The sequence below is a fragment of the Neolamprologus brichardi genome, unplaced genomic scaffold (genome assembly GCF_056152115.1).
Source record: "Neolamprologus brichardi isolate AB-2024 unplaced genomic scaffold, ASM5615211v1 NODE_ptg000038l+_length_1369362_cov_1, whole genome shotgun sequence".
NCBI classification, from domain to species: Eukaryota; Metazoa; Chordata; class Actinopteri; order Cichliformes; family Cichlidae; genus Neolamprologus; species Neolamprologus brichardi.
In genome coordinates, this window is record NW_028270040.1 from 758,640 (window position 1) to 774,611 (window position 15,972).

Sequence of the window (15,972 nt, forward strand, 5' to 3'; positions counted from 1 at the left end):
TGTGAGTCTATTTTTTATTGTGATTTTGATCTTTTGTACTGTCTTCTTCAAACCACGTTCTATTTTGGGGTTATACAAATACAGTTTATTATTAGACTCGCAGTAATATCTGATTGTAACCGAAACACTGACACGCTTTTTATATTTAGTCACGTAAGAGTAAAATGTATTTCGTGGAAAATGCAAATGAAGGCACGTGCTGTCGTTCATGGATGAAAATTGATGGTTTTGCGACAGTACTGGCAAGTGTCGCAAACGTGTGGGAGGCTTTGAGCTGCTCGTTACGTAGAGGCTGCCGCCTACACTGACCTGGATATCTGTGGCCGAGGAAGGCTCTGCCGACCTCGTTTCATATCAGTGCTTTAGGACTGCGGCACAGCGCGCGGACCTGTTTTCAGCTGCAGGGCCCTCGTGCTGAAGGCTTTGAACAGCAGCGGTGTGTCCGCGAGGACGGACCGTTAGCAGCCTAATGGACAGGATCGATAACAAGGCCGGGCTGAGGACGGTTATCGTGTCGTGTCTGTGTGACTCTGATCACGCCGCGTGTCCGACTCGCTGCTGCGTGGAACAGGGTCTCTGTATCGTGCACCTCCGTTTACTCCGACATCAGTATTTACTTCTCTGAAGCAAGGAAGTGGAGCTGGCGGAACTCGGAGAACGTGAGACCGGAAGTTGTGTGACTTGACCGCCATAATAAAAGCCCTAAGTAGTTTTGTTTACGCTTATAAATGGCTTCTGGGGTTAAACGGAGGAGTACAACTGGAACAAAACTACAGCCGACTTGTCATTTGTAAAATAACGTTTCGTCCTTTGCCAGTGCCGTGTATCCCGAATGATCTATCCACGTTGGTCGGCTTTATTTTGGAGTGTGCGAGCGGAAGTCGCCCTTGGCTCTGCCTGCGCTGACACTGGTAGGAAGTGGGATGTGGCCAGGATGTATTTATGCTGCTGTCCGAGATGTGAGCGTCAGTAAACCAGCTCTGCCTTTAGGGCCCGTGTTCCCCGGCGCTCACAGCGGGGGTACGCTCACTGACGCTGCCCGTCAGCGTGGTTCGTGTCAGGGGTCGAAGCAGCCGCTGTGCTGTCCCCGCCTGGACGGCACCGTGCCCGGGAACACTTTGTTGAATTTGCGCGTGGCTGTAGCCTGAGCTTTACGTAATGACAGCATGTGAATGACATGTTTGGCTTGTGACTTTCCAGCACTGCACATCCACGGTTTTAAACACATGTCAAGAACTCAGCCTCAGATGATGATGGAGTCCTCTGTCGCGCTCGGCAGGCTGGAGCTGGCCCACAGCTCCTCCGCGGGTGGGGTGACCTCTCGGCTCCCCGGAGGCGCACCCCCTAAAGAAAAGCCCGGCCAGCCACCCTCAGGGCTCCAGAGCCAGGCTCACCTGAACGGCTGCGTCCCGCTGTCACACCAGGTGGCGGGTCACAAGTATGGAGTGGACAAAGTGGGTAAGTCAGCTGCGGACACGACTCGGATCACCCTGCACTTACAGTTCCTGTCACACCGCTGTGCTCGCCTTCGTGTGACTTCAGCTGGTTATTCACACGGAGATCTGACTTAACGCACCTTTACATGAAATACCAAAATTCAGAAAGTTGTCCATCGTCCCGCTTGCTGCAGTGTAGGGGTGAGCGTTATACACTCAAAATTATAGCACAATATTTCAGGAAAACACATTTTCTGTATGTGTGATACAATGACTGGAGAACACTTTGATGATGGCTGCAGGCAGAAGCATTTATAAGCATTTATCCTCCTTTTCCAGTGACTTACTGTCACCAATGACACATTTCCTAATTTGAAGTATGAATCAAGTTCCCAGCAGGGTCGTAGTGCAACAGTAGTGACACAGCGTGAGTCAACTGTAGACTCAAGTGTAGCCTGAGCAGCTTTGTTGTTTTTAGTTGTGCAACTACTGCTGAGCACTTCAGCTTGAGCTCCGACTCTCAGAGACCTGGACTCGTCTTAGTGTTGCCAACACATGTGTTTACTTTACCAGTGTTATCACGGTGAGAAAGATGTGTCTCTGTAATACTGGAGACACTATTATATGACACAGTTACAGTCAGACAGAAATGGATGGATTTTGATTAGTTCCACAAAGGCTGCCAGCTTCACATGAATCAATGACTGTTGATAGTATTATTACAAATCTATCCCACAGAGTAATTGTAAAGGTGTCCCACAGCCTGTTTCACAGTAATGGTTGTGCAGCGGTCTTTGATCACGTAGCTCACAGGCTCACGCTCTGTCCACCTGACGTAGTCGCGTCGTCACAGCTCCATCACTTTGAGATTTTGCTTTAAGAAAGACGTTTTTCATGCAGCTGCACGTCTCTTATCAGTTCAGCTTCTCTCTGGAGACTGTGTTCCTCATTCATCACCCCATATCTGCTGCTGTGTGGTTTCACAATCACCAGATATTTGAGGCTTCTTGCAGCCTGAAACATTGTGCTTGAGAACCTCCTGCTCTGGATGAGTACTGAGAGACGTTTATCTGTTTATTGGATTATTATTAAGGTACAAGGGGCAAAATCACATCACTAGATATCAGTGCATTGCAGATTTCAGTGAGTGTATGCTGTCAGTCTGCTGTTTACCTCAGCTGTCGATACGTGTCCACGTCTGTTTGCCCTGAAGGAGGCTGTAAAACTCTGGAGTCAGTGAAACTGTCCAGCGACACTGAGCACTGCTGTTTCTGCAGCTGTTAGCTGACAGCGGCTCTGACATCACTCAGCACTCTCTCATATGATACGAGTGTATTCAAGCTGTTTATCAGAGGACGAGTGTGATTCTTAGCCTGACATAATGTTAGCTCGAATCAGATGTTGTTGTTTGGCTAGCTCGCGTTCAGGTGTGTCGGCTCACATGGATGATTCACTGACAGTCAGGAACTTTGGTAAATATGGGCAATAAATGCAGATGTTTACGCAGTGATTACGCTGATCAGGCTGACTCGGATGTTTGTTTTAAACAAACAAACAAACAAACATTTTTCTGTGTGTGTGTATGAACCTCTTTAATCTGAATATTGTTGTGAACTGTCAGTGAGGCAGCGACAGCAGAGTAACATCGGAGGGTTCAGAGGTCGAGCAGGTCAGCGGTGGTTCGATCCCTGGCTCACTCAGTCTGCATGTCAAGTATCTTTGGGCAAGTTACTGACCTCAAGAACAGAATGAATATTAACAAAGAGCACCTAAGCTCCAACTAGAAAAGGCGTGCTGTGGCTTTTATGACAGTTGTAGAACAAGTTGAGCTTGTATGATCTCCTCCCACTGTTTTCAGGCCTCTGCTGTGCTGTTAAAGGTGTTCTTGCAAACGGTTCCTCTGCCACTGTCCAGGTTTCAGGTCTGAGCAGCTGCTCTTTCTGCGAACAGGAACAACACGAAACGGTCTCCATAAGATTCTTCGTCATGACCGGAAACATGTTTGGTTTAAGTGAGGTTTGCATAGACTGGACCACGTGACACGTGACGCACCCACTGCCTCTGAATTCCCTGAATGCCCCGCCCTATTCTCACATAATTGTAGTGAGCCGGAGGGTTAAAAGGACACGTTTGTCTGGATATTTGCATTCAGAATAAGTTATCTTGGTCGTCTGTGCACATTTTCTCTCCGTCTTCTCACGGGTGGGGTCAGTGTCACGGCTGCAGACCCTACAGAAACTGCACAGCTGTGTCATTGTCGATGGCACAATATTTGATTGCAACACTTTGTGTTGCAGCAGCAGGTGTCACAGGCGCGACTGTGGTGATGGTGCCCACTCATGATCTCTGTTGCCTTTCAGAAGCATGACGACGTAGTTTGGTTGGCTTTGTTTCAGCAGCCTTACAAACACGTAACAGTGACACAATCACAATTTCCTTTTCAAAAGTGTTTAAGGTTTTCTGACGTGAGCTCTGTCGCCTGTGTGAACTAACATGAGCCGCTGCTTGTATTCAGGCTGGTTTTCATTTGATGGTGGTTCAAATGAAAACCAGGGAAAAGCCGTCATGTCCAAACACAACATGTTCCCACCAATAAAATACCAGCAAACTGTAAGAGACGTGAATGTGTTTGTGTCAGAGAGCTCGTATTTGTCATGTGTGTAAATGTGGTGAATCATTAAGTGTTGTGTTTTATTTTTCCTCTCTGTGTGTTTCTGTCAAACCTTTGATTTAAGAGCTTTATCATAAAGCTCAGTGCTGAATGAATCGTTTATGGTTAAACTGTTACGGTGTCTTTAAACCATCGTCTTACTGTGCAGCACCTGCAGCCGTCGGCCTTTTTCTAAGTTTCCATTTTCAGTAACTTTTGTGTTTCTTGCAGGTATTTTGCAGCATCCAGATGGAACAGTCCTCAAACAGCTTCAGCCTCCACCCAGAGGTCCACGAGAGATGCAGTTTTACAGCATGGTACACACACACACACACACACACACACACACACACACACACACACACACACACACATTGTACCGGGTCACATGGTCTCTTTGAAAATGGTCCAAAAAATAAAAACAACATTTATGTCTCAAAATATTGTTTTTAAACTTTGTGTGCTTTCAAAATAAAACTGATATTTTGAGGAGATTAGCAGGAAACATGTTTGTGGTGATAAAGTTAACCGACTTATAAATGCTGCTCAGTAAGTACATGAAGGGCATTAACAGCCTTGTTTTGCAGCTCTGCTGAGGACGCAGGTTTGCAGCGTGAGTCACAGACGAGACCAGAGTAGCCTGGGCAGGTTTTTGTTTGCTTGGTTTTTTCCTCCTATTATATTTCAAGTGTAACATAATGACTTCACACTTGAACTCAACCTTGTGACCTTCAGAAGCTGCACGATGCTGTCTCACAATAAAGCTGAAACATGTTCTACCCAGGCTGTTGGATCTCGGGTGGAGCTTAAAGTTCCCCCGGGGTCACCGGGTCAGCTGTAGCTCGCAGTGTTGGATGGATGAAGAACTGTAAATGTAATTATCAGTACAGCAGCCACAGTGAGCTGCGTCACTGTTTTCTTTAGAGCTGTGTCAGGTCAGTCTGAGGCTAACGTGTGGCTGTCGTTTGACGGGATCCCAGCAGCAGGCCCACACTGACCAGCATCACTCCCAGTTTCCAAAACTTTACTAAGCTCAGGAGGCAGTGTCATCAAACACATGCTTGCTGTCTGTTTGTACCTTTAACCTTCAGGAGACTTTAAAACAGTCCCAGCATCAACAGATTTAGCCACCCTTCACTTCCAGTACACTGACCTCTCTGCACTATAAAGAGCCTGAGTATTATTTTCGTGGTGGGAGGCACTGATACCAAAGATTGTTCAGTTCTTTGCTGCACCATCTTCCTTTTCTCCATGCCGTCCTGAGAGATGATTTTAGTTGCTGTAAAAGCTTTGGCAGGTACTTCTTCACATAGATAAACCATCGTATGTCTTTCTGTCCCAGGTTTATGCAGAGGACTGCTGCGATCCCTGTCTTCTCGAGCTCCAGACGTATCTGCCCAGATACTACGGCACCTGGTCCTCTCCTGACAGGCCCAACGGTAAGACTGCGGCATCACACGGACAACAGCTAGTGTTAGCCGGACAAAAGACAAAAAAGCTAACAGTGAGTTTAACAGTCTCCTCTCTGCACACGGTTTACCTGCGTGTGAGCAAAGATGTCTCAGATCAGCAAACCTGAGAGCTTCTGACCCAGTGCACGCTGGGACCTCCAGCTCCAAATACCAGTACAGACACTGACATTTTACTGTAACAGTCAGTCTCAGTAAGGATCTGTAGCTGTGCGCAGAGTCAAAGAGAAAACCCCTGAGTCCACGATGAGAGCTGTGAAAGCTTCAGCACGTGATTCGTGTCCATCCTGGTGCATCCAGATGTGTGATTGTTGGTGCAGGTGTTGCACTGCGGGCGTGTCTTCATATTATTGTATTCTTACATGAGGTAGATTTTTAAATAAAACTCACGCTGATATGCCTTCAAGCTCCGTGAACGTTCATCACCAACAATCAGACAAACTAACACCTTCTGTTGTGCCTGACAGACCTGTACCTGAAGCTGGAGGATGTGACTCGTCACTTCATCAAACCCTGTATCATGGATGTGAAGCTGGGCCAGCGGAGCTATGATCCGTACGCCTCACAGGAGAAACGGGAACAGCAGATCAGGAAATACCCGCTGATGGAGGAGATCGGCTTCCTGGTGCTTGGCTTGAGGGTGAGTTTGAGTCGTGGTGCTGTGACAGTAAAAGCACGCACTGGTTTACATGCAGGCCTGCAGATCAGTCGGTGTCCAGATGCAGAGTCTTTGTGTGAAGAGCCAAATATCCCCCCGAGTGTTTCTGTAGGAGTTAAGAAGGTGAGGAGAAGGTGCAGTGAGCACTTTGAAAGCAGCTTGTGGAGGAGAAACATCAGCAGTGATCTTAGAGAAGCAACTGTTGCTGCCCGTCACTCTGGAAACACCGAGAGAACGTTTGGTAACGAGAGGAAACAGCTGCCAGTCGGAGTGGAGGCCCCGGCAAATTCACCCCAACATCAATGCGCTGCTCCAAACACCCAAGAGCAACATGGCTCCCATCAGACCTCAGTCAGCATGTTAAATGTTGACATGACAGTGCAGAAAACGACCAACGCCGCTGTCAGCACGCCGCTGTTCTGCAGGCTGTGGGTCTAACGTGAGAGGTTGACTGATCTTATGACTCGCACATGTTTCAGTGTCTTTCGTGTCAGTGAAGCTGAAGGTGCTTAGTATGTAAAAGTTGCATCTTTTCTCCAGCACGTTTAGACACCTTTGCTAGTTACATCTGCTGAGACAGCTGCATGCAAACAAAGAAAGCATGTAGAAAGGCTGGTGTTGGTTCCAACACAGACTCACATCTTTATTTCCACAGTATCAGTAAAGCTGACGTCTGCAGTAACCTGCAGGAGGAAATGTCTTTGCTGCACAGGCTCACAAATCACTACGATAAGGAGAACGAGTAACGTTTGCCCTGGAGTGGACCTGGAAATGGGTTAATCTTTAACCCTGTAATAAATCAGCTGAACAGTGCGCGGCGCTTCCATGTGCATGCACACACAGCCACACCCACTTGTGTCCACACCAAACAAACAGATAAGAGGAACGACAGAGACGGCTTATCTGTTTGAAAGAGAGTCACATAGCGAAACCTTTATCAGGTCGATCAGTTTCCATTACAACCTGTCAGCGTCATCATCCTCAGTAGTAGTGCTGCTACTTCAAGAGTGTGAGAGTGACACAGGCCAGCGCTGGTTTCATGCTCACTCTGATACTCTCCTTTATTTGTCTTTGAACAGATGTTTAAAAGCATCAATGTGAATGTGCCGCTGAGCTCTGACTCCAGGACTGCATTCAGTGTTTCCTCCAGCTCGTTTGCTGTGGTGTGAAAGTGTTGATGACTTGTTTTCACTTCTCCTCCTCTTATTGGTGTGATGTGTCTGGGTCAAAGGTCAGAGAGCCATGAAGTGCAAAGGTCGCCAAACAAGTTTCTAGTGGAAGAGCACACTTGTTCTGTGTCTGGGGCTAATCTGAGGTGAGCATAAAGTACAGAGGGCTCGTGTAGACTGAGCTAATGGTGACACAAAGGTTGGATTTTGGGGAAAAGCCCCAAACTTTCTATTTAGCACCCTTTAACCCTGTAACACCAACTCTGTCACATTAGATACATTTTCTCCCCTTTGCTTCTGTTTAAGATCAAATGTAGCAAACATGAGATGCAGACATATACAGAGATATAAAGAAATCCCTGTGCGTGATCCTCTGCCAGAGGCCTGGAGCTTCAGGGTCCTGTGCAGTGTCTTTGCTGTTTCTGGGACTGCGTCCTTCGTGGTGGAGATCTCAGATGTCGTTCCTGGGATCTGCTGAAGGTCTGGTCCTCATCACCCGATGCAGATCTCGGTAACCAGGGTGACATTTGAGCCGCCGTGGCTTCAGTTATGTCTCGCTCACAGTGGATACAGACGGCCGGTCAGTTTACAGGGTGAGAGAGTGTGCGGCATGAAAGAGGGGAGGATACGTGTGATTCAGTGCTGAGACGTCACGAATGTGTTTTGCAGAAATGAGTCATAAGTGTCTAGATGACAGATGACTGTAGATGATGTGAAGAGTGTTTAGCATCGATCGATGGGCCGACGGAGCAGCAGCTTTATAACTCCACACCCATTGTAAACGGCTCATAAAATGCGATGTCTGCGTGTGGACTTTAGCTGAGTGCTCAGTGTTTATCATGTGGTCTCTGCAGAACAATGGGACACTGCACAGCAAACATGTCCCAGGGAGCCAAAGAAACCTGTTTGTGTTGGTAAAGTGTGAGGTTTTACTGAGGTCAGTTAAGTAAACACGTTTGCAGTGTCCATGTGAGTGTATGAGCATCACATGCACTGCCATTTATATAGTTCTTTTCTAACATTACTGAACACTGCAAGAGCAGTTTCCATCATACAGCCCAGTTTGATCTTAGTGGGCCGGACCAGAACATGTCTCGGTTTATTTTGGTAAATAAATGAAAGAAATCTGTCAGCATCACTCGTTAGGCTTAAACTGTAAGTAGTAAATGTGTAAAATTTAGATAACATCATTTATGCCCGAACTGGAGATTCATTCTGGAATTACAGGAATCTCATTCCTAATGGCTCTGGTGTAAGGTGGGGAAGGCCTGGAGTAGGGATACAGATGTTGCTTGAACCCATGTTGGCTCCGCCCACTAATATTCAGGTTGAAATGGGGAACACGGCTAATGAGGCAATAAATAATTCATCACAGCTCATTCTCCCAAACGTTAAACTTCGGTTCGAGCAATAACAGCAGCGTGTTCACAGGACTGAACGTTGGACTTCATCACAAACGTCGTGTCTGTGTGTAGGTTGTTGTACTGCCCTCTGCTGGTGACAAACACCTTAGTGCAGCTTTAAACCAAACACTGATTATTCAGTAAAAATAAAGTTCTATTGTAAAAGCAGAAAGGTTTAAAAATGCTAATCTGGGAAACATTTTACAACAACATCACGCTAGTTACACCGTGTACAGCAGGGGTGCAACGATACACAAAATTCACGGTTCGGTTCAATATTTTTTTTTCGATACAAAAAAAATGTTCATGCTTTTTTAATTTGTCATTTATTAAAATTATAAATATATATTTTAACCCAAAAGTACAGTTTTTAAATTTAATGTTGCTGAAACAACAAAATAATAAATCTATCTGATGGAGAAATCACTCATCTTTGGAAAAGAGAGTTTATTACAGAGAAATGGCTCTTTCCAAAATAAAAGCTCTACTATACGCTTCTTCTGGGCTATATTCTCAGCAGCATATTAAACATATCAGGTCCCCATAAGGAGAATCATGTGCTAACGGCTGTCTAAATGACTCGGGTAAAGTTTGTAGCATGCGTGCTTGTTGTTTTTGTCTGCTTCCACTTGTCTTTGCACTAGGATGATGTCGGAGTAAATGTGCAGTCATATTCGTTGTGTTCCCACTAGTGCTGTCAGCGTTAATCTGAAATGACGTTAACGCCACAACACGGCAAATCTCCGTTAACGAGCTACCGCGGATCGCCCCGTGCGTGGGGCTGGACGGCGTCAACACGTTAACGAGCTAACTGCGCTAACGCACTAGTTCCCACCAATGTAATTGAGCATTGCTGACACATCCAACATACTGTTTTACTTTAGTCCATGACGCGCTTACCTTCAGGGTCATACATCACATGAAAACCAAAATAGTTCCAAACGCCAGATCTGAATGAGGGTGGGGGAGGTTCAATTTGCCATGTTGCAACGAGCTTAGCTTCTGTCTTGCTAGCTTGCCCTGCGCTCAGTGAATCTGCGCTCGACAGTGCAGCCTAGGCGGAGTAGTCGAACACAGATCCACTGAGCGCTCAACACAGACAGAATCGTCAGAAGGAAAGTTGATAAAATAAATGAAAAATGTTGTATTGTTCATACATATGCGTACCAAACCGAAAGCACTGTATCGAACGGTTCAATATCCATACAAGTATCGTTGCACCCTTTGTGTACAGTTATCACTGCTGCTACATCACTGCTGGTAATCCTCACAGTCATAATCATATGAGTGTTTATGAATGCTATGGAGGAGTAATGCTGTATAAATGATAAATTAAGCTTTTTCTAATACCTTAGTAATGCTAAAGTTAGAGTGCTCTCTGTAGACTGATTCTAAATGCTGTAAACATTCATCAGCATTACAGTGGAGCTGTATGCTACTGACAGGAGCGGGGTGGGTATGCATCATGATACCATCTGAGGTTAGCACACTGATCTGAGGGCGTTCCTGTCTACTTCAGTTGTTTACGTAGAGAGGATGCTGCTGTTTGCTGATCACTCTCTTCCTGATGACGGAAACAGAAGACAGCATGTCATTATTATGCTAAAATAAACCTGTGACAGTTGATCCAGTTAGTTTGGCTCTAAATCCATTTTGAGGGTTGTTTTTTAATTTGTGGAATCTTTGTCATGGCTGTCTTGATTTTTAGATTGTAGTGAATCCCCTTTATCGTTCATGATCATGGGATTGCAGACGTAAATATGTTGAAAGGCTCCCAGCATGCATTGCATGGGTTTGTGGACAGAAATGTCAGTCTGAAAGAGCTGCACAGTGTTTGAGTCGCGGCTCTGAAGCTGTGTCGGTGTGTAACTCTGCATCCAGCACATTAACAGAAGCTTCTGAGCTCGAACCACTGCTGCAGTTACACACATGCACACACGTTTGTGTAGTTCTGGGCCACTAGGTGGAGGCAGCCTTCAGATCCCGTTCTCTCATTGGCTCACTGTCTTCGATCAGTTTGAAATCCATCACAGAGTCCTGAGCGATCAGGCCTCGTCACAGCTCACAGATGTTGTTGTGCCGTCTCAGCAGGAAGTCCAGGAACATTCTGGGTTTGCTGCCAGCTGCTGAATAAGTGACTCTGAGAGCAGTGACACTGTATTTCAAACCAAAACTGATGCAGACGTTTGTTTTAATGTGAGATTTTCTTGTATTCTCAGGTGTACAAGGTGTGCACGGACACGTTCGACTCCTATGATCAGCATTATGGAAGAGGATTGGTTACGGACACTCTCAAAGATGGTATGTGTGTGTGTTTGATGAAATGTAAACAGGGGCTTTACTCCCCCACCCCAAGGTCACGCAGCTCATATCATGCTGTAGTTTGTTGAACATTGACTGCTCCTCCACATTCACCCGATCTCAGTGCTGGGGTGTGGACGCTGTGTGAGTCTGTGCCAGTCAAAGGTCTGCAGGAACAAAGGGGCTCCAGCCTGATGCTGTTAAACCTCGTTTGTCTCTCGTTTCTTCCTGTTGAAGCTGGAACCTTGTTAAGATTCAAACATGCAAAATAGGATTTTTTACCATTTTTCAGCTGATGTGAAACTTCTGATCGGGCCTGTGTTAGCATGGTGTACATATCAGTGTGCAGCGTGATTACAGTGTTACAATGGCACACATAGTGGAGATTAGGGCTGCCACAAACGATTATTTTGATAGTCGACTAGTCACCGATTATTTTTGCGATTAGTCGACTAATCAGATCATCATCCATTGGACGTACAGCTTATTGCAGCAGCAGCATCTGCTCTTATATAACTATCATTAGCTTACAGCTTTAAGTGTTTCAGGTATGTGCTAACTAAAAATAAAGACATGATGATACTTTATTACATTTTAATAAAATTTGCAGATTGTTTTGGTGAAGTTCAATAAACTCCTTGCTATCTAAAATATATCAGGACACCGGAGTAAATTCTCGAGCATCTCACACTTCTGATAATCAGCTGTCTGCTTGATGTTTATTCAGCTGTGTAAAAACTATAACTTTAATCTCAGCCAAACCGATTTACTCAGGAACAAATAAAATACTGAAAAAAGCCAAACAATAACATTTTTAAGTTATCTAAGTGACTTATATATCATGTTTAACCTGAGTAGGGAAAGACGGCGGTGGGTTTGAAAACGGTTTGCGGGAGTCCGGTGTTCTCACGGCTCTAGTGAGCCTAGCCCCCGGCTAGCTATCGAGCTAGTAGCTAACAGACGTCTCCGAAAACGTCAGAGCGCTTTTGAAAATATGTGGTGTCTTGATAAACTGAGCAGATATTTGAGGTTTACACAGCTACATTCTCGCCTGAAAATATGTTAAACGTTTATTTTGTGACCCAGAAAGAATAATAAGAGTAATATTAAAGCTAACTAGCTGCCGCCATTGTTGTAAACTGAGCTGGGCTGCGCTATGAATTCTGGGACACAGTTTCTTCTTCTTCGGGGTTTAACGGCAGCTGGCATCCTTGTACATGCAGTGCTGCCATCTTCTGTTTCAGTCCGTTATTACACTCTTAAATCCTACTACTTATTCCTGCGTCTTTCAGGATCTTACAAAGCTTCAAACGACGCGTCGACGTTTAAATCAGTCGTCGACGATTTTGATAGTCGACGTAATCGTGGCAGCCCTAGTGGAGACACAGGCTGCACTTGAGTTATTGTGTGTTATTGTTATTATTATTGTTGTTATTATTTTTGAACGTCTTCTCCTGTCCACCAGGCTTGTCTAAATTCTTCCATAATGGAGTCAGCCTGAGGAAGGACGCCGTGGCGGCGAGCATTCGCAGAGTGCAGCGGATCCTTCGCTGGTTCGAGTCCCAGCACCAGCTGACTTTCTATGCCAGCTCCCTTCTGTTTGTCTACGAAGGCCTGCCCTCCTCTTCATCCTCCCTGTCGTCCCTCCTCAGCAGTCCATCCGTCAGCCCCACTGTGATGGTGAAAACGCCCACGTCTTTGTCATCAGGTGAAGGCGCCACGGAGCGGAAAGCCAGACAGGGAAAGCTGGGGCAAGGAGAGGAAGTGGCCGAGTACAACAACAACAACATCCAGGTGGCAGAGCACTGGGACTACAGCCTGGACGCTGTTTATTCCAATCGCAGGAAAGGCGAGGACGGTCACAGGGGTGACGGTGGCGCTGTGAGCGCCGTGTCTGGAGACGGCGTCTCAGCAGCGGGTGAGGAGGACAACTCTGCATGGAAACAGTCACGTGAGCTGCAACGACCACCTAATGGGAACGGAAACAAATCCCACCTGCAAGAGAAGGACGTGGACAGAGAGGACGGGGAGGAGGCGAAGGACCGAGGAGGCGACGAGACGGAGAGCAGCGCAGGAGACGTAGAGGTGGAGGTCAGGATGATCGACTTTGCTCACGTTTTCCCGAGTGAGAGCCAGGATCACGGCTACGTCTACGGCCTGAAGCGCCTGCTGACGGTGCTGGAGCAGATCCTGTGTGATGCAGCGTAGAGCTCGCTCAAACAAACCCCGCCTCCTGCTGAAACGACGAAGCATCATCTCACCTGACTGTGTGCGTGCAGCGGAGGCAACTGGGCAGCTGTGTTCTTCAGCACGACATGCACTAACCAATCCATGAAGGCATTAGGACCCCACACACCGCGTCTGCAGCTCACTGATGCTCACACGGTCACCTGACCTCAGCGACCTCAGTTTGAGTATCTGACGCCACGGCCAGTGAAACTGTGACGGCACGTAGTGTAAAATGATCAAAGGTGTCGACCGCACCTCTGATAACGCTGCCGACGGCTCTGCGGTGTCTCGCCTTCAGGCGCGAGCTGCAGACCGCAGATCCACCACCTCAGTCCTGATGTTTCCTGTCAGCTGTGCAGACGGAGGGATTTTGTTTTCCTGGATTCACAGGGTCAGGATTGTGGTGACTTCTATGCAGTCTGTGTGTAAACTACCTAAAGCTCCACCGCTCATGCTACACTTCCTGATCATCTTATCATTCACGGGCTTAACTGGATTCATTTATGTTTACAGTGTGGCGTCAGATTCCTAAACAGGGCTGGAAAGCAGACGTGAGTCAGGGATGAGGCCTGCTACACACTTGTTGTTCATACCGCTGTCTAAACATGTCTAACTCAGGTATTTACTGTAAGAAACAACTTAATGTTAGTGCTCCCGTGCTCCTCGTCTCAGCCATGGCGTGTTTGATCTTCGACACGATCGAGCTCATCGGCGTTGACCCGTCGTCTTTCTCCGTGGCTGCTTCTGTCCTTGTAAACGTCGAGCTGCCACATCATCCTGTCAGACGCGCGTCTGCTTTTCTCTACGTTTGGATTCGTCGTGATGACTCCAGTGCCATCGTTCTGTTGTTAGCTTAGGCCAGTGACTTAAGTTGATCGTGTGAGGAATTCATTTCTAACTTCTAACTGGGTAACAAGTGGAAAATCAGCCATTATAACTGGGAAGGGATCGTGTGTGTGTGTGTGCGTGTGTGTGTGCGTGTGTGTGTGCGTGTGTGTGTGCGTGTGTGTGTGTGCGCGGCATGGTGTTTCTGCCCAGGGGCACGGAGAAAAGTTGTCGTACCATAGGCACGAGGAGTGTGTGTGTGTGTGCGTGTGTGTGTGGCTGGTAGAGGGACGTGCTGCACTGATTAATACACGATGTGCTATAAGCTGAGATGATTCCCTGAGGGTAGTTTTCAGATTGCAGGAAGAAGCTGTGTGCGTGACTCTTGACGTTTGTGCCGTGGGCGTCAGAGTCCCAACTCGTTCTTACACGACTCTCCGCTGAGGGCAGCTCTGTGTTTGTTCGTGCTTTGGTAGGATGGAGCTGCTGCAGATGACTGTATCACACTAAGTTCAGGCCCCAAAGCTGCTCCGGGTTTTCTTGCGGTCCTCGGTCTTGGTAACGAGGCTGATATTAAAAAAGAAAGCTGTTTTAGAAATGGTGATGCAGCTCCGGGAACAGGAAGTCCCCGCTGGATGTGGGCGAGAACGAGTAGGAACAGTTGAAGACTGCTTTTCTTAAAAAATGTGACCTTTTGTCACGATCTCAAAGTTTATTTAAATTGTCAACGAGTATTTTTTTATCTCTTGTAAATTCAGTGCTGAAATATCTGCTTCCTGTCTTTTATTTTGGAATCTTAGCCCCTCCTGTCTTTGACCTGGAATGGCAATAATCCCCCTGCTGATATAAGGCAGCGTTCTGGAAAAGCGTGCGGCGGTGCTCGTGATTGATGCTGTTGCGTTGTGTGAACGCCTCTGCACCATGACTCCAGCTGAATCACATGACATAAGGAAAATCTCAAAATCCTGATGTTTTGTAAATGAAACTGATGTATTTGAACTGTAATGTGAAGCAAAAGCAAAGGTTGACACTTTTCTCTGACTTTGCTTCTTTTTTATGATTTCATTGATTTTAAAGGATGTTTACGGGAATTTTTTTTAAGCGCTGCCTTATTTTCTGGTAACACATCTGGATCATGATCATTGTGGCAGCTTGTGACTCTGGGCCTGCTGTGTCGTGGCTAACTAACAGAAGGGCATTGCGTTCACCGAGTCAGGGCGTGTCCCTGGGGCCCGGCGTCTCGGTGCAGGCAGCTTTACCAACATCGCGTCCACTTTGTTCCCAACGTGAACCTGATGACACCGGCGTGTTGGTCTGCTAACACTGGTCACAGGTTTGTGACATTTCTCATCTTATTCCTGCTTCACTTTACAGCCAGTCAGATGAAGCATATCATATGATTTCTGTCGTTGTTGTTGTTTTCTTCCTTCACTCATTTGTGCATCGATCTCTTTTACAGTACTTTAGGTGCAAACTGAAAAAGTCTGAATCACTGACTAAATTGTAACAACAATCTGCCTAATTACCCAAATTTGTTCATTTGCATCTCAACTGTAATATAAAGTCAAAGTGAATAAAAACTCTAATCTGCTTTGAGTGCTTGTCTGCTTTTTAAAACAAGACTGCTTCATCTTAAAGAGCTTTACATATGACCTCTTTGCTCTAACAAGAAGGTAAGATTCAAAATGTTGAAAATAAAGTTGACATATCGAATCAAACTCTCTGTGTAGAGAGTTAGAAGAAGGAAGTGTGGATGCAGAGTGCCGTTCTGAATCTCTTCAGGAAAAAGAGCTTCGGTTTAAAGGTTTAATCTGTTCCTGAACCTCATCTGT

General features: G+C 46.3%; 1 protein-coding gene across 1 annotated transcript; it reads left to right on the forward strand.

Moving 5' to 3' along the window:
* The first annotated feature begins 256 nt into the window (after positions 1–256).
* ipmkb (inositol polyphosphate multikinase b) lies at positions 257–15,730 on the forward strand. Its single transcript, XM_087837009.1, has 6 exons — positions 257–1,458; positions 4,318–4,403; positions 5,429–5,525; positions 6,023–6,195; positions 11,005–11,086; positions 12,552–15,730. The coding sequence occupies exons 1-6, from the start codon at positions 1,173–1,175 to the stop codon at positions 13,292–13,294; spliced, it is 1,467 nt and encodes a 488-aa protein (XP_087693135.1). The 5' UTR covers positions 257–1,172; the 3' UTR covers positions 13,295–15,730.
* Positions 15,731–15,972: the final 242 nt, after the last annotated feature.

Excerpts from the sequence above, each read along its gene's own strand:
- ipmkb (XM_087837009.1), top strand. The coding sequence starts at position 1,173 with ATGACATGTTTGGCTTGTGACTTTCCAGCACTGCACATCCACGGTTTT. Across the intron at positions 6,196-11,004 it reads TCCTGGTGCTTGGCTTGAGG|GTGTACAAGGTGTGCACGGA; the intron begins GTGAGTTTGAGT and ends TTGTATTCTCAG. Across the intron at positions 11,087-12,551 it reads TACGGACACTCTCAAAGATG|GCTTGTCTAAATTCTTCCAT; the intron begins GTATGTGTGTGT and ends CCTGTCCACCAG.